Source organism: Pygoscelis adeliae, unplaced genomic scaffold (assembly GCF_000699105.1).
Source record: "Pygoscelis adeliae isolate BGI_AS28 unplaced genomic scaffold, ASM69910v1 Scaffold24, whole genome shotgun sequence".
Taxonomy (NCBI): Eukaryota; Metazoa; Chordata; class Aves; order Sphenisciformes; family Spheniscidae; genus Pygoscelis; species Pygoscelis adeliae.
In genome coordinates this window covers 4962889-4984797 of record NW_008824806.1, presented here as the reverse complement: position 1 = coordinate 4984797, position 21909 = coordinate 4962889, and the positions used below count along the sequence as shown (strand labels likewise).

General features: G+C 37.4%; 2 protein-coding genes across 5 annotated transcripts in view; both read right to left on the bottom strand.

Moving 5' to 3' along the window:
• Positions 1–4614: 4614 nt before the first annotated feature.
• On the bottom strand, positions 4615–6585 carry FGFBP2 (fibroblast growth factor binding protein 2). The gene is made up of 2 exons (XM_009324093.1): positions 5503–6585; positions 4615–4644 (listed from the first exon to the last, which is right to left on the bottom strand). Exon 1 carries the CDS (start codon positions 6140–6142, stop codon positions 5516–5518), a length of 627 nt encoding a protein of 208 aa, XP_009322368.1. The 5' UTR covers positions 6143–6585; the 3' UTR covers positions 4615–4644; positions 5503–5515.
• A 2175-nt stretch (positions 6586–8760) lies between these two features.
• PROM1 (prominin 1) overlaps positions 8761–21909 on the bottom strand; it is a 59216-nt gene continuing 46067 nt past the window's right edge. For 2 of the 4 annotated variants that reach the window (XM_009324090.1, XM_009324091.1), the window contains 9 exons: positions 21819–21890; positions 19011–19103; positions 17826–17879; positions 16261–16341; positions 16100–16168; positions 15460–15552; positions 13786–13901; positions 10453–10493; positions 8761–10219 (listed from right to left, as the gene is read on the bottom strand). In XM_009324090.1, coding sequence (XP_009322365.1) covers positions 10475–10493; positions 13786–13901; positions 15460–15552; positions 16100–16168; positions 16261–16341; positions 17826–17879; positions 19011–19103; positions 21819–21890 — 597 coding nt within the window. In that variant the 3' untranslated portion in view covers positions 8761–10219; positions 10453–10474. Of the gene's footprint in view, positions 10220–10452; positions 10494–12626; positions 12696–13785; positions 13902–15459; positions 15553–16099; positions 16169–16260; positions 16342–17825; positions 17880–19010; positions 19104–21818; positions 21891–21909 lie in introns of those variants that run through there. The other 2 variants (XM_009324089.1, XM_009324088.1) reach the window with 2 other exon arrangements.

Below are 21909 nucleotides of genomic sequence, written 5' to 3'. Positions count from 1 at the left end.
GCTCACTGTTTCCTTCAGCAGTAAGCGTCTAGCCCTCTTCAGTTCCTAGGCAAATTCTTAATTTTATTACAGCCGCGTTTGTGGGGAGGGCCCCCTCACACACCACGTTACGCTGGTAAGACAAATAAAGGGGCAACCAATTTCACCATTTGCACATTAATTTTTACGGACAGCAGCAGTAGCGACAGAGTAATGCAGTTTTTTACATCTGCAGCCAGCAGACCTAAAAGGACACCTCTGTTTCCCCTCCTGACTACAATCATTGTAAGCCTGGAGGCAGTGGGAGCATACCATGGGTTAGATGCCTATGGCGATCAGCTGGTTATGCAAACAATTTTATAACCTGCTGAGGAGAGGGAGGCGGGGAGGGGAACATGATCTTCTGCTCCAAATCAGACGTCGGCTTCGTTTTTTTCTTCCTCTGTACATACTGTAATATAGCTACTCTGGAAATTCAGCACCTGGCCTCCTGCCTAATGTTTATGCAGTTAACTTTGTATACAAGATATGAAAGTGAACTAAAGAGATTCTCAGTATGTCTGGTATGATGTGTCCATGAGGTAACACCGATGTCTTGTCATCGTACTGACTACATCTCTTCTGCCTTGTTTTCTTATTCCTGTTTTTGTATACGTATCACATACCTTTTGTCATTGTAAAATGATCTGTGAAGTCTGACGAGAGCAATTCTCTTGTTTGTAAGGGGAAAAGCAGAGAGCGCCAAAATAAATCTCCTGTGCTGCATCTGACTCCTCTCCAGAGAAGAAAACAGAGATTGGGTAAAATAACAGCAAGAGAAACAGAAAAAAGAAATTGACGACCATAAAGCTCCTGAAGAAGCAGGAAAGGCAACGGGCAACTTTGGGAAATTTTAGTTTTTTCCTTGTCCTCTTATTTTTGTGGAAATCTCTGTCCCTAAAATCCATGCCATATCAACTACGACACCTATTGAAAAATCAAGAATGCAAAACGTAAGACTGAAACCATGCAAGAACGACCAGACAACATACCTAAACAATTCTCTCAGAAAACACCAGAGTGCACTACTGCACAGTTGAGATGATTCACAGGCACACTAAGCAACATTATTACTGAGGTGTGGATTTGGTCTACTTTAACACGAATAACCTACACAGTGCAAACGATGATTTTCTTAGTTTCAGATACTTGGTTTTAAGGCAAACAGACCTGATGTTCAGTGTTCATTAACACCTGAATTTCTTGTCGATTTTCTCTGCTGTCAAAACCAGGCTAAATAAAAATATGTACCAAAAGACAGAAGCACTGAAGTTATTCAAGATGATGCATTCGACTTAATGACCGGATCTGCCATCAGAACATACTTAAGAAAACCGCCTCTCTCGTTTGCTTTGATATAGTTAGAATGGCAAATCCAAGAGCATTTTTTGCACTTTAAGGAGACACGGATGCTAACAGAGGTGTTCATTATTAAATAACCAGAATGTTTAACCTTTCTTTTGTATTTCTATTGTAAATCATAGAATCGTTCAGGCCAGAAGGCAGCTTGGGAGGTTTGTAGTCCAAGCTCCTGCTCAAACCAGGGCCACGGTGAATTCAGACTCCATTGCTTAAACTTTGTCCAGTTGGCCTTGAAAAGCTCCACAGATGGAGATTCCAGAGCCACTCTGGGGAACCTGCTCTGGTGTTTATCCTCCTTACAGTGAATGTTTTTCCTTCCACCAAGTCAGAACCTCACCCGTATCAATTTGTGACCATGATCTCTTTTTCTCCTATCACACAAGTCAGTGAAGAGCATAACTCCGTGTTCTCTATAGCCTCCTCATATGTATTGGGAGGGGGGGGAGGCTATTAGGTCCCTCATAAAGCCTTCTCCAGGCTCCAGAACCAGCCGTCTTGCTGGCTTTCCATTAGACTCGCTCCAGTCTTTCCTGGATCTTAACTATGTGTGTTAAATATACATCCTTTTATACACAGGTTCTCCAAACACATAATTTTGCTTTTCTTGGAAGCTTACCTTGTCAAAGTAGCGAATGCTCATGATGCTTCTGTGGGAACTTAAATGTGAGGATCTTGAGGCAGGTGGACTATCTCACATCGCACTGAATTAGCAGCAGAAGCAGCGGGCCTGGATATCAGGGGTCTCCCTGGTTGCAGGAATCCAGACAAACATTTTTGCCTGCTGTTCCTCTGTCAAGAAGATAAGGACAAATTCCATCTCCACTTGAGCGCATTTCCTGAGGTACTTACGTATATGGGGACTAACAGGTTAACCTAAAATGAATGAAACAGCAGGTTTCATTCATTCACGAGGTACTTGAAGATGCATTAAACTCACCACAAACACTTCTCAATTCATCCTTTCATTAATGAATAGCACTTTCATACCAAGAAGGTAACTGAAATGTCACGACTGTATGTTTCTAGTGCTAAACACAATTAAATGGTAATGCAGCTGATACAACTACGGTGCTGTTACCCTAAGGTGGGGTATTTCAGCTAACATGCAATTTTTAAACATTTGGAAAGCAAGATCATTATAGTTAACTGACTTGCTGAGGGTGCATAGTGTTGCCTAATGAAATGCAATCCAAGCCATGCATCACGTCGCTACCAAAATCTTCACCTTTTTGTAAAATTTAGTGCTTAACTGTTTTGTGGATCCTGGATATTTTACAAAAAACACTTCATGAAAGAGGGGCCTTTGGTGCAAGACTATTTGATTTCTAGTTTCCACTTCAACCATGAAGTTTCAGGTGGTCATTCCAGACAGCACAGTGCCAGTCACAGAGCCCTGTGCAGCAGAGCTCTGCTCTACTGAAACGAGACAACAGTTCCCTAGGAAATAGTGCACTAGCAAGTATGTGTGACATTTGTCCTCTACCAAGCAGAATCAATGATGGCCACATATTTTAGACTGTATCATCAAGTTCTACAAAGCGTCAGACAACTTGGCTGCCTTCTGTGCTCAGTGCATATACATAGACGAGGGCATAAAGAGGAAAATTTTCTTTTAGTGAACTGATGAAACCACCTCTTTTCTCCTGCTACCAGTGTGGTGGGTGACTGATTCTCCCAGACTTCTCTCAATGCAAGACATCGTCTCATTTTTGAGGTCGTTACTGTTGCAGTGGATACTACTGCAAAATATTCACTCTGCAGTGTGGATTTTGGATCATACAAAAGAGTAGTTTTTAAATATTTAAAAAACACACCTCAAGAAAACCCTCAGCCTCCCCTTAACATTTCCAAATAGTTCCCAAATATCACTTTGATGTGTTTTGCATGTTTGCAAATCAATTAATTATATTCATTTCTGTGACAGAAATAAATGAATAGGCGTACTACTACTACATTTTTTTACTCACAGCACAAGAGCCTGGCAAGGGTAATTGAAGTTACAAATTAAGATTAACCACACTAGACTTACGGTTGACAAAAATACAGACTTGCTTGAGCTTGCATTTTATCAGCATTCAAGCTCTATTTCTGCCTTGCACATACAATATTCTGCACTGATCCCGTGTTCATTACTTGCTGTTCCTTTCCATGTATTTCAAGAGGTTTGGGGACAGAAAATTATGTCAAGCTTTTTTGGTACAAGGCACAAAATTTAGTGATTGGACAGTCACGATCTGGAATTATGAAGTGAGAATTACAAATCTGTGAGTAAAGCTGGAGAAGTACTTAAACGTAACAACGCCTTGCAGAAACTGTTTAATGGCAAACAGAGCACTACTAACTTCTGTGGTAAGAAGTTTTTCCAGTGATATCCCTGCTGGGAAGCTCACTTAGGAACAAAAGGGATCATTGTTAAAAATTATCTGAATATAAATGTGTTGTAATTTCTGACAACAGGCTATTAGGTCTTGCTTTGTGTTTTGATGAGATATACGCAAGTGCTCAGGTGCATAGATATGAGTTACCTTTCAGAATATTTACTGAACCCAAACATTAACATTACCACTAACAGATCCTAACAACACTGAACTCTGCAGATGCATCACAGATGAACACTTCTAATCTGCTATGTTTAGAAATGTATTCTTACATTACTCTTATTTCTCCAATCTTTTTTTCCCTGCTGGCTGAAACTTATCATTGTAATATAAATGTAATGACATTGAAAATATTAATATTAATGAAAACATGTTCACAGTGGGAAAGTAACGACTCAGACCTGTAACTTCTCTTACACATTCTACCAAAAATCTTTTAAGAAACAAGTATCAAATACCATGACTTTATATAAGTAGCACCATTTAAAATTTTAAGAAAGCACACTGAATAAGTTTTCAAAATTCTTATTTTTATTGTTTGCACTAACTGTGGCATCATTTACAGCTTTCATCTCTAACAAATTGAAGCGACTCAGCACACACAAAAACCTATTCGAGGTCAGCACTCAAAGTGGAACCTTGGTTACATAAATGCAGTACACCTTGGTGTGTAACAGACCTAGGAACAGTTAGTTCATCCTAACACTTTAAGTACAGTCACTCCAGTTTCATGCATTTTTCAGGGCTGTTAAAAAGTTTCATTTTAGGGGTGCAAAGAGAAAACAGCTACAAGATTTATAGAGATGACTCATTTTAAAACCAAAATTCTTATGTCTAAATTATTAAACTACAGCAAGGACCCTTCTTCAGCTGTAAAAATTTTGCTCTGCAAAACAAAACAGAAAAAAAAGTTAGTCACTTTGTTGTATTAAGCACAAGTAAGATCATTAGCAGCCTAAACACTTGCTGGCTCATGCTGCATATATTCCCATTTCTGACAAAAGTATGCCAGGTTTAGTCACCAGCTCCTGTCTTTCTCCATGAGCCGAAATGGAAGTGGGTATAAAATCAATCACTTCTGCGAAGGCTTTGCCTTTTTAAATCCTGGCTGAAAACCTCAGACTTACCAGACAAGCGCCTGTATGTGATCCCCTATTGCCCCTACAGAAACAGACCCGCAAACCAAGACAGTCCATTTGGTTTTACTCATTTTTGCAAGTTGTTTATGAACTAATTTTTAAAATTAAAATGGTTAATTATTAACTAGCAGTTTTGATGAACAAGCTTTAACCTCTCAATTTCTGAATGTAGTTTTAAATTGTTCTAGCTGATGCATTTGTTATCGGATCTGATGTATTTGTTATTTATCTTACTGCACTGGCTTAAATCCGAAAGTCAGCACAAGAGGGAAGGAATGACAGAAGGCAGAAAACAAGCCCAATTCGAACAGTTAGAACTGAAATACCATAGGATTAATAACAGATAGGACAAACATCTCAGTACATACTAAAGGAGGCTGTCAGGGAGTCCTGAACTAGTAGCCATCACTGGGAGTTTAAGCTATCCAGCCCCTCAGAAGCCACAGCACAGGCTTTGCCACGTTAGATTTTAGTGAGTGAGCCTAGAGCCACCCTGTCCACACCCCTGAGAGACACACACCCCCACCCCAAGATCAAAATAAAGCAAAACTACAACAGGATTACTCTTAGGTATATTCTGCTGTGCTTCAAGATGGGAGTTTTACCTGAAGCAAATCCTTAACCTCTAAAGATGCCAATAATGTAGGAGCAGAAACCATGCAGGGATTCCCAGCAATGTTCCCGTGCCAATTTCATCGCTTCTGTTTCATTTTCAGACCCTTGACCATGTTGGGTTGGTTTTATAAGAGGTAGCATTGGAGGTTTCCCTATTTTCTTAACAGAGCTTCTCCCTGCTCCCCTCATAGAAGTAGAAGTTTTCTGGACTGATTTCTCCTGGTTTGCTAGATCTTCTGGCTCCATACCAGTAGCTATTTGCTTCATGAGAGCCTCTGTGGGAGCCTTTTGGCACATGGTGGTCTTCAACACTTGTGTGGATTCGCAAGCGTGCGGGAGCTTTCTGAGTTCCATGGCGATCTGATTCCAGTAAATCTTTGGGTTTTTTCTGAAAGCACGACAGACTGATGGCTTGCCAGCAAATTCACACCAGTAGGACATGCCTTGGCTTTTGCATTCAATTCTAAGTTTCATCTCCTCGTCCCCACTTATGCTCATTGTGCAAACATCTTTGGTTTTAGTCCGAAAATTGATTTCTTCACCATTGCTTCTTTTCTTTGGCTTCAGCTTCTGACCCAATCCTCCCATGCCACAGAACACTACTAGGAAAAGAAGAGCAAAGCTCTTCATGGTGAGAGGAGTTGACTGAGATCCTTGAGCAACACGATCAGAAAATGCGAAAGCAGTAAGTGGCTGCTCACAATTTAAAGGCTTGGTGCACAAAGAAGCCTCTTTCCAGCGAAACGTGGGATATAAGGGTTGGGGTTTTTTCTATAAAAATAATAAATCACACTTCAGTAGGCATGTGCCCATAATTTATAGCCTGAGGGAGTGTCAAATAACCTGTGAACTCCCAAGAATGTAACAAGACAAATCTTGTAAATGCAGTTAAATACAGAAAGATAGTTGTATAACCGAGAAGCACATTCCTATCCAGGATGAACATGTCATATTTGATTTTTACCACATATTTTCCATTCTCCAGCTGCTTTATAGCTATCTTCATGCCAGAGCTTGTAAGACCATATTGAAGTAAAAAAGGATAAAACTGCCAAAGCAACCTATGCAGCTACATCTGGATGATTATAAGTGTGTCCTACCAATAAATGCTGATTTGTGGAATGGATTTTCTGTGGATTTGCACAGTGAGGATGCAACTTTAGCACTTCATTTTGTCAGCACATGACATGCAGTGGGGACACATGGAAGAATCAACTGCACATTCTTTGAGCCATGAAAGATTTTTAGACTTGCAATATTGAAGCAAGATAAGGATTAAAGCTTTAGAAAAGTAAGGTATTACAGGCCTAAACATAAACCAAACATCTGGAAGTTTTATCATCACTGTCACACCATGGGTTATTTTCAGCCAACAGAGCAAGACAACAGAACTAGCTTATCATTGGGTCTCAGCAGCAGGGAATAGACCCTAGAACATGTCAGACAGGTATTTGTGCTTTATCACCTTTCACTTTTTTTTTTTAAATAGATATGTTCCTGTTCATAATAAATGAGCTGTAAAAGTGCCATAAAACAAAGGTAAGAGAATAGAAATATCTTAGTGCAGAATCCTGTACTAGCAGGTTTTGCTGTAGTAACTAAAAGCAGAGCTGAGGAAAATCATGGTAACTCCCTTGGCATTCAGGAGGTCACGAGGAAAAATCTCTCCCACGCTCTTGTAAGCCACAGTACTTTTCTGGCTAGTAAGACCCCACTAGGCACTTCTTTTGAAGGTACATATGCTACAGCCAGCCTGACCTGAACAGCTTCTGGAAGGGCTATTGTATTACTTAGGTATGCTTGGATAACTCTAGGGCGCTAGAAAGCCTGAGTTTAAGAATGGCTAAACATAATGGAATAGAATACCATTTTGTATATCTAGCCACTCAATAGGTATCGCTAAAGAAAATACCAAGGCAAAAACATTCATTTAATACAGACAGTGAAGCAGAACAACAAAAAAAAAATTTGCAAAAAATGCTTCTCTAATACTTGACAGTAGAGTCCGTAGCTGCTATGGCACCCCAGCTAGTCTGAGAGCTGCCTGCTTGAAGACGGAGTCACCTGGAACAGCCATTCTGGGTGGCCTGAACCTTGTTCTTCCAGTCAACGTGTCACAAAGTTCCCCGTGACTAAATACCACTTGGCGGAGAGAACAACATTGTTTTCTTTACATCCCCTCTCTAAGGCTATTTTAGTAACATTTTTAGTAGAGGTTTCATTTCTAGCTTCTTGCCATTTGTCTCTTTCAAAGCACAGTGGTGTGGCTCTCCAGTCAAGTCTTAGGAGAAACAGCAATGGTACAAGCCTACTTAAGATTTACAATTCACTCTTCTGTTGTTTTCTGGGGAGCCTTCTCACCCATCAGCCAGCCAGCCAGAAGAATCTCGTTGCCCACCTCACACTTCATTTCCAGGATTTCAAATCCCTACTGCAAGCACTCAAAGACCTCCTAATATTTGACAAATACATATTATTTACACTTGGTTATGCACAACAGCACTGACAGTTCCTAGATTAGAAACTAAAGGCATTCGTCTCTCTCATTCTAATAATTGTTAGAGAGTTCAAAACTACTTAAAAGTTACTTTATACCAGTTTCAGATCTCTTGTTCTGAAAGTTTTTAAAGTGTAATCATGAAAACAAATCAGACTACAAAGATAAGGACAAATATCAAAGCTTGGACTCAAGAGCTCTGGTATAGTTATGTATTACAGTTAGTATGTTACTGCCAAGTGTTTGTCTCACTCCTATCTGACGTTTGCGTCCTCTGCCCACCTGTGCTTCAGATGAAACAGCTCATGGTCTGTTGTATCAGGAAAACAATTGCCTTTTTACAAGTTAAGCTAGGATGCCAGCAGTGAACTATGGGAGCTGAAGAACTGGCAAACGTTTAATTCTGCTGTCAGTGCTACAGAAACAGTAACGGAGACAAATGGTAACACCTTGAGTACTTGCAGGGTATGTGGATATCCTCCACAACTCATTAGCTTGAATCCTACCATCTTTGCATAAATCACATCCTTTGTGGAAGTCGGAAGGTCCCTCACCCAGAGTCAATGTGACTTTTCAGTCCTTCCTGCTCCCATTCTTGGTCTCTTATCTTGCGTAAGCTAAAGTCATCAATAAAAGTCAAATATAGTAGAAAATTTCAATCAGGGTAAGAAATTAATTTTCATAAGATTTTAACTCAGTGCAACTCTTCTGAGACAGGACTACAGAACAAAACAATTGAGAATCAAACATCAGGTGGTTAAACAAGTTCTTTTTTATTTAAATGAACTGGGAACATTTTCTCAAATTAAAAATAGAAACTTTTAAAAATCTGCAGTTCTGAACATTACATATACACATATGCTACATACTGTCAATTAGAAATGTTTCCATTTATGACCTAAAAATAAAAAATTTAAGGTTATTCCAGATTAAAGACTGGTATCACTTTTCAGCATTTCTTTAAAATTATATGAATGATTTACAGGATTATCCCTACTTCAAGCCAATGAACCTTGTCAGAAACAAAGTTAACAATACTGATATATGAAGAGACACTATTTCAGATCACTATACCCAATTACTTCACCTGCTGAAATGTTTTACACTAGTAACAGATACTTTTGGCCTTGTTGATGAATTCTGCTGTCAACTACTTCAGCAATGCAACTGTATGCCTAAATTCAAGGCAGTAACTCTTAATAGTACAAACATTAACTCCAATTGCTAAACACATTTGAATTTCAATATTGGAAATCATATTTTGAAATTATTTAGCAAAAATAGTATCACTGCCCCCTGAAAGAGCCACAGCTTAATAGTGATACTATTAAGGACGTTACAGAAGTGAGTGTGAATGAGGAAAAGGGAGACAGAGAACATAAAGCATTCTAAAAATCACCAACATATGATGTCTCTCATGCTCTTTTTGAGTACTACTGAACTCTAGAAAGCTTAGCTTTTTCGCTATATTACGCATCACGCACACTCCCAACCCTCCCACCCAAAGAGTTTCAAAACAAACTTCTCCAAAACATCCCGTTTAGGTCTATACTGCAAAAACCACTAAATATTAAATAATTAAAAAAAGAGGGAGAAAACAAAACTGCAACTGAACTTTTCAGAGACACAAGGAGACACTGTGGATCCCATTACACTTCAAATTTAGTCCAAAGTGGTCATTCAAGAGCACCAAATAGGAACACTGATCATGCTGGTAAATTCATTTGTGAAGAGTATTATACAATATTAAAATCTTAACTAAACACTTATAAGATTTAAGAAAAACGTATATACAAAAGTCTCTGTATACAAAATGTATTTTTATGTAAACGTGTATGTACTGTATTTAACACAAATCAACAATTTAAGATAAGAACTTGACCAATTGTCAGAGGATTGCTAGGCAAAGGCTGTTAATCTAATTAATTTATATACTGTGATGTAAGGTAGAAAGCCCAGTGTAAAAAAGTAAAAAACAAAAAATATTTTAAGTCAAGCCTTGAACAGTGGTATTTGAGAGGCAGTGGTCTGATCACAAAATATTCTGTACAGTAGTTTATGGCATAATATTCAATAGTACATTTGGGATTTACAGTATGGGTGACATAAAACAAGTGGCTCAGGATTTGGAAGATGAATACAAATGCCAATACACTTGGAAGAATAATGATATATTCCCGTAGAAGAATCTTGAGCCTCATTTATACAGCCTGGAAATAATCACAAAAAGAATTCAGGAAAATTTGATGAAGACAGAATTATAATGTAATTTAAGCAGAATGAAGGCATAGAGTTTTCATATGAACATCGATATGGTTCAATAATGGTTTTATTTTTTATTTCTAAACCTTACAGCACTCACGTTACAGAAAGCAGAGCAGCCTTCTTAAAAATAGTAAAGTAGCAACAGACCTAGAATTGACTTAAAAAGCTTATTACTTACCCCTTAATGTTTCCAGTATGCGTTACCACTGTTCCACAGAGCTATACAAGAAAAAACACAAACCAAAACCATCATTTTCTTTTGCCCACAAATGGAACAGAAATACCATGTCTAACTAAGGTGACACAAGCTCAGTTGGCACACAGTGTTCTCGAACTTTTACCCATTTAAACAAGAATTTTTCAAACAAGAGGACATAGATTCATGGTTTTCTCCACCAACCTTCTGGTTATCTTTGTTTCATGATAGAAAGAAATGCCTGGATTACCTATTCAACACCAGTCTTCTGAGAACTTAATCCAGCCTCCAATTTTGCTCTCACAAAAATGGTGGCCGCATTTGAGGTTATTTGTATCCTCGACGTGTACATAAACACACCTGTGTGAGATATCTATACAAATATAAATATACCTCATATAGATCTCATACTTGTATTTACATATCTTATACTTAGAAAGATATTTGCACCTCTTTCCAGCAAAATAATCCAACTGACTTCAAAGGACAAAAAAAGGCCTATGGGATTCTTTACACCTGCAAAAGTACAGGTGTACAGAGATCTAATCAAAATCCTATCTCTCAAAGTATCTCCCAAAATAATTTGTAGGAAATGAGAAAAAGCAAGGATAGCGTAAAAGTGAAGAGTTTGCTGAAATGAAAATGAAACCCAAGACTCTATTGCTATGGGAATCCCAGACTGAGAAATTCAAAGCATGTATCTCATATAAACAGCAATTTTTCAAATTATCTCAGTTAGCGTATCAGAAGACAGCATTGCTTCAAACTGAATCCTTACATTTTATTATGGAAGCCCATTCTGAGTAACTTAAAATTTAGGAAAAGGAAGTCAGGACTGAACTAGTGGGTCTTTGTTTAAAAGATTATTTTATGTTAGCAATTTTTAGCTTATTCTGGAACACTGTATTAGACTATTCATCAAGCACTGAAATATCACAGAAAACATGCTATGAACCTCAAGAATATAAACATTCATATTAAAGATTCAAAGATCAGAAAGTGACTTCTAAGGCCTGAGCAATTATTAGTTTCCTCTTATGTAAAATATCAAAAGTCCTTAAAACCAGAGAGTCCTTAGATATGCTAGTGGAGAGTACTTTTGAATTAAACACCTTGTAGGTTAATTTAGGGAGTGCCCTTAAGTTGCAGAACAGACCATGACAATCATGATCATAAATATCACTAAAAACATCTTTATATATAAGTACTTCCTTCAGAAGGAAACGTGGAATCAAGATTTGGTCAGTAAATAATTATTGTAAAATACAGTTCTAATAAATAATAACATACAACTGACGCAGCCATAAAATCTGGCAAGACTTCCAATCTTTGAGGTCTCTTGGTATTTATCCATTACTGAAAGAATGGTGATATCTTACTTCCCTGCCAATACTCAACCTATACGTTCAGTCATGAAGTTGCAAGTTAAGGCACAGTGAGCTACAGATTTCAGTCATAAATTAGATCCTTCCTTAAGCAACTCGGATATTTTGGAAACCCAAATATTGAAGTTGTGGGACATCCTGTGTTATCCCTATGGAAACTGAAAGTCTCACAACTAGCTAAGGTTTTACAGCACAAAAGTTGTAGAGACAGAAAAGAAGCCAAATCTTTTTATGTTCTTTTTAACATATATTCTTTTTAAACATAACTTGAATTTCTTGTTTTGTGATGTTACAGTATTTCTACCCATGCAGAAACACCCATTTTCTCTGTTCATGTTTTCTGCATACCCTGGATCACCTGCCTTTTGCACAGGAAAAGCTCTTCTCCTCACCATCTAAAAAATAAAACAACTCAGGAGTAAGAATGCATCCCATCCTATCACTTTCAACTGCTATCAGAGTATTTTAATATGTTTATCAATTTAGGACCACCCACTGTGCTAGATAAATACCTAATTGCCTGGATTTTAAGATCAAATTTAGGCAATTGCTTTGTTAAGTTGCTGGAAATTACTACAATATCTGCTGTTATGTAAAGAATATTGGAGAAATATAAATCATACAGCACTTGCTAGCGTGAGTAATCATGCAAAAAAACATAAATAGAGAATTAAGTGATTCACTTTAAAACATGCAGAAAATTGGATAAGTGATTAATATAGTAGATTAAGTAAGGACACATGAAGGCATGCAGTTTCAGACTTGGTTTACCTTGTAAAAACAGGATTGTGTATACCATATAAATGCTCTTTATGATAACCATTATTACCATTTTCTGTACTGTAATAAAATAAATACACCAAGAAAGACCATGTTAACTATAAGATGCACTATGTACAGTATGGCTTCTAAGACATGTACATGGATGATGGTATTATATGCAAAGATAAACTGTGTCTGTACAATAGAAGATAACTTTTCCTTTGTAACATTCCGAAGTTATGGCATAATTATAATTTTATATTTTTAATATTTTTATATTCTCCAAAAATTAATTATTTTACTATTCTTGCTGAGTTGGATACTCTAATATAACCTATAAAGTCTGGTGAAACAGAACACGTTACCTCTTTTGAAGTAACAAGTTACATTAAAAATATAAACCCTCCTACCTGAATAAAATAATTTTAACAAATACCAGCAAAAATGTCTTACGTTTTCATGGGTATAGTTTCAACACTAAAAAACACAGAAAAGGAGGAGTAATTAACTAGACACTAATAAGTGAGTAACTTTAGCTGTACATGCCTGTTTCTGCTCTCCTGACTTGTGAATGTGTAATGAAAAATGACCAGTGTGAAATTTGAGAAATGCAGCGCACAGGCTAACTGAACAATGAGCAAAACAAAGAGTAGAAAAGAAAACAGTAAAAACAAAACTGATGGGAAAATATGTAAGAACAGTTATCATAAAGTAAAATGCCAAGTCCCTGAGACAGAGGAACTGCAATTGAAAAAGGAAAGACTGATTAGGAATAACTAAGACAGTAAGAAAGCAAATAATTAATTCAAGATTACAAAGCAGGCATAATTCACCTTAACAGGTTACTTAGCAAAGCTAATCACTTGCACATTTGGAAGATATTTATGTAAGTGCTGTACATGAAGCTCTGAAGACCTCATTCTGAAATAAGTTTCTCAAAGTCAGAGCTGGCAATATCTGCACAGAATCATGGCAAGTCAAGGCAACCAAAGCCCACCTGCCTGAAGCACTTTGCAGGCACCAACCCAAACCTACAGGATTTCACAACAACATGCAGTTCTAATCTGACAGCACACAAGGTTTGAGGATTATAGCGCCTTCATGTGAGACACTAGAAAAAACATTTCAATCCATTTGCCATTTAGCTTACTCAGCAGTATATACTTACTCATCATATACATCCTCTGTATCCATTCTACGATAGTATTTAGAGAGTTTTACAGCAAAAATTATGGCAGGAATTAAAAATATTGAAGAGCCTCCCAAACCAAACCAGAAGGTATTCTGAAACAAAGCAAAATCCAGGAAAAAAAGATCACAAAGAAAATTTATCAGAAAAGTACTGAATCCTTGCTTGATATTCTAAGCATTGTTACTGGAAGAACACAGTAGAAATTAGTGGCACTGGTCTTGTGGACTATCTGAGGCTCCTTATACTAGTGCGGAACAGGGCACGTTAGGCATTCCTCACTGTCAATGTGAACTAAAGTAAGAACACCATCGTCTTACAAATTTAACTAAACAGAAGTATGTCCACAGTTGCTCAAAGCTACGCAGCCACAGTACCCTAAGAAGTTACTTCAACATAGTCAGCCTTGGACTAGAAAGTAATTTTGTGTCTCAGCATTAGTTTACTAGCCACGTTATTTCTTTTTACTTTTTTGATACTTTAAAGTATTTTTAAAGTGTATTTCTTGTGGTTCTTGTCAAAATCTGAGTTTCCAGCACTTTCTCAAGGTACTTTTTAACTTGCTAACTGCAGCCTGTTTGTGTAACTAATTCCATTATCATACAGTTGAACTGAGTTATCACCAGATGTTAAAATGATGATTTTTCAAATTTGATTTGTATTAGCTGGAGGCAGTTTGACTTATAAGTGACTCAGCTAAGTTCTATCATCAGGAAAATCATGGTCCATCTCCCACCAGATGGTTAGTGGCTACACAAAGGAGAACAGAAGCTCTGTAACATATGAGATAATCAATAAGTACAACATGATCCTGGCAGGTTAGGAGGTTTTCATGGTTAAGCATTATCAAGGTTAAGCATTTCATGGTTAAGCATTATCAATGTTAGAGTGCTTTGGCTTTGACTGATTACATGCATTTACTGTTGGTATGATTAGGACCTGGCTAAAAGTGCCATAAAGCTAAATAATAGCTAGGAGGTGGTTTAGGTGGTTTCCAGGCACGTAGTTTCTTACTCTATTTTTAATACATGCTGTCCTCTTTCCAAGATCTTTTGGGAAGATGAAAACGCCAATATTGCCCTTACATACTGCTATCAGTCATGTTCAAAGTCTCCACTGTACAGGAATGAATCAAGATCTGTCTACTACAAGTCAAGTGATAAAACCTCATTCAGGTTTTCTAGATTCCAGATACCTGAGAAAGTCTTTCCTTGGTATTTATCACTCACCTCCTGCCCCTGCCCCATCCCCTTAAGTTAGAAATGGTTACAGCTGAAACTTCAGATCTGTATGCTCTTCCATTTCCAGGTGGTTCAGAATCAAGCAATCAAACTAAAACCCACCCTTTCCAGAATTTTTACTCCAAACCAGTAGTACTGTATTTACTTTGCAATTCAAGTTGGCAGAAATTTAGTAAGAACAGTTAATTTTAAAGAATTCTTGCTAACGGAAGCCTAAGTTTAATGGAAACCTAAAACAAGTCCAGAACTGGTTTGGCTTTGGACTTGATCTAGATCAGAACTTTTTTCTTTCATAACTTTGGATGTGATACTTTATTATCATACTTCAGAACAGTCTAGCCAGAATAATTAAATGCACATTTATGTTCAAAGAATGATGCCCCAATTTTGACTAACAGAAAATATTTCTTACCACAGAATCAGTTATATAGCTGCATAAAAAAATATCTACTGCTGTATCTATCACATTGGCAATAGGCTTGCACGCCGCTACCTCCATGGCAATCTGAAAGAGAGTAAGAAAAAATACAGTTTGAAGTATCTAACAGAATAAAGTAAGAATCTCAAAACTTGCTTACAGTTACTGTTTACTAAATTGTTACCTCTCACCCTATCCAAATTCAAAATAAATTCCAGTGGGATATGCTATCAACAGAACATACACATTTTTAAAACATCAGCTTACTTTCTCAAAGGCTACAGCTGAAGAAAGAAAAATAAAACAAGATGCTAATGACATCAATTTGAAGTAAGCAGGGTGAGGCTCAGTGCAATATTAGCACAAATGGTAGATTTCAGGCTAGCCCTGGAAAAACGATACTATGTTAAATTTGCATTTTATTCCAATCAACACAACTCATCATTTCAATTCCACTTTGAACACAACAAAACTATTTATAGAAGACAAGTTTTTCCCTTCATAGTAAGTACAAATATCTTCCAAACTGAAACTATACAACATACTACCAAAGTAGTATTTTAATTATTATTATTTAGCTTTTTTATGTTTTTTTTTTAAAGCAGCTTCTCTCAATGAAGTAAATGCACCTTACCGACTCCTTGACCCACTCAACGTATTGCTCAAAGTAGCCAACTATGGTACCCATGTACTTTTTTGTCTCCTAGGAACAGACAAAAGTAAGTGAACAGAAGTAAGTGAACCTCTATCTCCATTGCATCATAAATTAATGTACTTTAATCAAATAAAGCTTACCTGGACAATAACTAGAGAAGCGTTGTTATTTATGAGAAGCTGGGCAGCATCAACAGCGCTAATGACATTTTTCACCTTAACCTGGAGAGGAAGAGACGTTGTTTAATATAAATCCTTTTGGGCTGTTACAGTGGCTCTGCAGCCATTGTCAGGAACCTATTCTCTTGACAAACCAGCATCACTGTCCTGTCAAAACCTGACAGAACATGCAATTCCATACAGAACATGAGCCTGCCTAAGGATTCATGATCATCCGGCAAAATTCTCTCACTAGGTATCAGTGGTTACAAACAGTATCTTTTCTCTGGAACCTATGTAACATTTATATACTAGATCAGCTTTCTCTTCCATTCTCTTTCCTTTCCTTCAGTGCAGAAATAATTTCATCAATGTATGTATATATACTACAGACACACAGTGCACAGGAAGAACACAGTGGGCCATATACTATCACAACTCTTGATTACTAGAGTATGATTCTATACAGCTAGAATATGCTGCTAATCAATATCCAAAAGGATTGAGACACTTCTTCAATATATGTACAACCCCATAAAGTCTCTTGAAGAACACTCACAAAGGATAATGTACATACAGCCTGAAACTGTAGAGATGTTTCTTAAATATACTTAAGGGTCAATCATCATCCTTTTCTTACCAACACCTTTCACGGCTTCTTACCTCCCCATCCAGGTTCAAATCACAGATTCTAAAAGAAATCTAGCTGGTCTGCTGCTGTGGATGGGTGAAAACCTTAATGGGAAGAACTGAGGTAGGTATGGCCCATCAGGCTGTTGTGACTATGACTCTTAAGTGCTAGCTAGCGTGGCTGGATTCTCGCTATCACAGCCAAGGCAGGCTGGTGGCGACAGAAAGCTTTGCTGCCAGAAAAGTAACCATCCTGTTGCTCATTCTCCTGACTCTGGCAGAGCGTGAAGGCAGCCAGTCTCATTGTGGTGCAGGCACTAGCTGCTACTTAGAGGAGAAACATGGACTGCCCTGGGGAAGCCCCTATACAGATCCAGGTTCCCACAGCGAGGCTGATGCTGCAGAGGCAGGAAGGTAACAAGTACAGTGCTAAAGAAACAGGCCCCAGTGGGAGCTGGACATTGGACAAGAGGTCGTTAAGGATGTGAATCACAAAGCTCTCTTCTCAGTTGTATTTTTACATTTTGTTTCTTGGTTGTTCCCCCCCAAGTTTTTCATTCAAGGATTCTAGAAAAAACAACTACATTTTTAGGAACATGAATAACACAATATATGGAATTGAACTGAAGTCTATTTCATCATGTGACAATTAAGTTTACAATTAAAACTTCAAATAATATCCCAAACATTCTTTTTTTTTCTTTTTTTCTCCTCTATTAAGGAAGGGAAAGCCAAGGTAGGAAAAGCTGTGCAGAAGATACCTAAACCCGTGTTACTAGACCAATGCATTACAATCTCTTCCAATAACAGAACAGCTAGAAATAGAAAAAGCTGTGCTGAAAATATATGCCCTGCATATGTGGCAGATGGATTTAAAACACATAAAAATGTTCCTGTTGCCAGAAAGAAAAGCTTACCGTAAGTTCAGATGATGTCCTCTTCAGTAACCTAATGCTCTGATTTAATGTGCTCTATTACAAAGGGGGGGAAGATTCAAGTCATTACTACAGGTAAGAGCCCACCTGTTTTAACATTATATGCATGCTTTGATCTTCTATAGATTATTTTGTTTCTAATACAACATATCACATTATATATAGTAACAACAGTTGTATTAAAACTAATACATTGTGTTTTTAGTTGTTGAATCAGTATTTCATTGACAGCACTAAGTAGTTATGAATTGTGTACTGGAAAACTTCAGATTTAACTAAAGTTAGTAGCAATAAACTGAGTAAGATTTATCTGAAGGGAAGAGAGAACAATTAAAATCAGAACCAAGTGTTCAGAGAATTCTATACTGTGCCATTTCAGAAGGGAAAAAGCACTTACCCTAGCTTTAACATATTTCTTGACAGTCAGTTTTGTAAAAGGAAAAAGAGATGAGAATAATTAGGAGTTAATTAGGAAAGAACAGCATAGAATCAGAGTGGAACAGAGGACAATGCTTTTCTACAAGAGGGCTTTGATAGGGGCAGAAATACTGTAGGATAAACTAGGATAAACTAAAATTCATGTTATGTAGAGGAAAAAGCAACACCTAGCACATATGAGATTCACAGCTTGATACTATACAAATCAGTGCCTGGCAAAATCAGGCAGAAGAAGCCCTTTCACATCTTTTATATTATAGTATCAACAAAAAAAAGATTTTTCTTTGGCTCTAAATACTACTGTCAGGAGTTTCCCATTCCAATACTGTTAGGTGATTGCTAACTCCAAGAAATAAAGTGTGAAAGTGATAACTGCTTTTATTACTGAAGACAAATGGTAAGCAAAAGAGAAAACGAGCAATTTAGGGTTAGAATTTTGCTAAGTTCTCCCCTGCTTCCTCTTTTATTCATGTATAATCGCAAATAGATACAGAAAAAAAATGGGGAAGAAAAAGGTCATGATTTTAGACAGAATTATAAAGTAGTAATATTATAAGTAGGAAAACTATTTATTAAACACATACTTTAACCAGATTACTCTTCAGTGACACAATGCAAATGCAATCTATGCTTATATAATAGCAAAAGTCCAGCTTTCTAAACTGTATTCAAGAGATTTAGGATTCATATTTTCTACAAATACATTTTAATACTGCTTTAATATTTTACCATAGCTTGCTCTAGTGGAACGACTTGCTGGTTATGAATCATTCGAATGTTGTTTGCGTGTCCTTTTAAGGCATTTTCCAGTGCTCCTTTTGGCTGCAAAAAATGCAGTTATGCAGTATTGTTCAGTAGTCTCAAAGCTTTCCAACAAAGCAAAAAACAATGAAAGTTGCACATTATACTCATCCACTGCAGAACAGCTGATGCTAACAATGAGATATGGCAAATTGAATTCCTCAACACAAGGAGGAGAAAAATCACCATATTAATAATTCAAACCTCAGCAACCAAGAGACATATTATACTGCTTTTCTGGCTATAACATTATCAGCACACATTTAACTTTAGAGAATTTTCACATGGTGGACTAAGTCATTTTAAATACAGAAGAGCAAGCACATCCCCCTCTCGCTCGCCACAAGCCAGACTTCATTGAAAGAACCCTGCAGCACAGCACCCCGGCTGGGACAAGCATTTCCCAGTCATGGGTACTTGCTTTTGTTTTGGGCATTGGGGACATCATCCTGAGGCACCCTCTGCTTTCTGAGGGGCACAGAAGTCTAAGTATTTTCAGCCAGTAACTTGGAAAGGCATCTGTGAAGGGTATTTTTCATTCTTGTGGCTCCCGCCTTTCAGTCAGAAGATACGAGTTTATGCCCTGATTTTCAAGTCTGAATGCCTGTCTGGAGCTCACACTCGTTGCAAAGTACTGTAAAATTTTATTTTACTCTGAGAAAGACATTTCTTCACCATTTCCTTTTGGTGGCAAAATCACTTGGCTCCCTGCATACACAGTAAATACACACTGCTAACTCTGTTTTGGAAGTGTAATAATGGCAGACCTCAATGCTCAGAGATGTGTTTGCTTCCTGTGAAGTGTTCACGTACGTGGTCAAGTATGGCCACTGAGCAGCTTCAGGATGCTTCCTCTGCTGTACCGACAAGCTGAATCCACTTACCTAGTAACACCTGTGAGTGGTATTGCTCCCTCCTCCATACCCTGACCCCTTGATTTGATGCAAGTTTTATTCCATTTGCTCCTTCCAGTGTAAAAACATACGTTCAATTTTGTGTGAGGTGCCAGAAAATCAAAACTATACACCCGAAGTTAATTAATTCCATAAGTTTTTTATTTTATTTTCAATTGATTGCTCTTGTAAACTTTAAGAGCTATCACTAAAAACAAAGTGGGATTATAAAATATCCTTGGAAACCAGTATCAATTTTGAAACAATCTAACTTCTGTAATACGTCGTATTGTTGTGGGGTTTTGGGGTTTTTTTTTGGTTGGTTGGTTGGTTTGGTTTTTTTAGACACTTCATAGATTACACTAAATAGCATCACAAGGAAGAAATAAAAACATACACTGTGACAGTGAACACATTTAATATTGTATTTTTCTTTTATATGAAGAAATTACTCTGCCTGATCTATTCTCAATTCTAATGCTTCCTTTAGATTCCATTACAAAAAATAATGAAAAACCAATCTACCAGCACAATATATTTTCCTTTATGGAGCTATGTAGACTATACCTGTCACGGTATACGACAATACCTTTAAAGAGACATCTCAGAGGCAATTCTATGTAAGATATAACATGTTTGAAGAACCTCAACTTTCACTTAGAAAATAGCCCCAAAACAACAGCAAGAACTCCCCACCTGTACAACCTTCAAAACAGCACAGTAAAAATTGAAAATGGAAGTGAAGTGTGGCTGAAGCTACCTTATCTAAGTTAGCAGACAACCCACATGAGGAAACAGGCAATGTGCAGCTCACTCATGGTGCTTGGAGAGGATGCTAACTACAATACAAAAACCCATGAGCAGCCTAACCTTGACATGAGTACACGTGTGGCAGAAAAAAAAAAATGCAACAGGTGTGATCAAATTATGCAAAAAGCTGGAGTAAACACACCAGGAGCCTCTACTGGTGCCCTCCTCTCCCTGGAGGAGGGATGGATATCTGATAAATTCCAAACAGCATGGTCTCACTCTGTTGTCTGTGTCCCTTAGTGGTCGAAGCGATTGTAGTACATATGCAGCATAACTCTTTCTCCCACATCGCAATGCAGGAATCCGTCTTGGGTCACTGACCAATCTAGTGTCCAAACTATGACTCTCACTTTGAAAAATAAGTATGAAGTGACCTTGACATGCATACAAACATATCAACTGAATATTCACTATCTGTTAACACAGCTGTGTCATTCTGCAGATTCATTTGCGGGCAATGTTGTAGCTATACCCTCTGACCATTGTCCATGTGTCTGCAATCAAAAAGCCCTTCAGAGCAGACAGGATCTCTTTTGTGAATTCTCCCTCCACAACGGAGCCCCAGTTCTCATTAGAGCCTTTATGAGCTGCCACAGTATCAATTTTATTGGTAATTGCAAAATCTTCTGCTCACTAACTGAAAGAAAATTAATTCAAATCATCTTTTCCATCACGATCTAACCATTTTTTCTTTCAACTGGGACCCTAAAATGTAGACAGCATCACAGGAAATACTTGAACAAAGTATTCCCCTCATTTCTTAAGCAAACAGTGGAATTTAAGAAATTACACTTCCAAAGCAGAAATTGTACAACAGCTAGCATACAAAAATCAATAATTAGCAATATTTAAAATACAGCTCATATGCAACATTGTTCTTGAAAGTTTTTCCTTACATGGCAATGCATCATGTATGTGTCTGAAGTACAAGAATTCTGCCATAGAAGTCTAAATATTTGGCTATGTATTTATACTTATATAGTATATAAACAATACATTTTATGTATTATTGTACTAGTGAATTAAAACTCACCAGCTGGTCTGCTCTTGCTTCTAAGTCATTAGCAAATGACAGAAGATCAACCTTGGTAACACTTTTGTTGATCTGAAACAAGATATGAACA

Excerpts from the sequence above, each read along its gene's own strand:
- FGFBP2 (XM_009324093.1), bottom strand. The coding sequence starts at position 6,142 with ATGAAGAGCTTTGCTCTTCTTTTCCTAGTAGTGTTCTGTGGCATGGGA.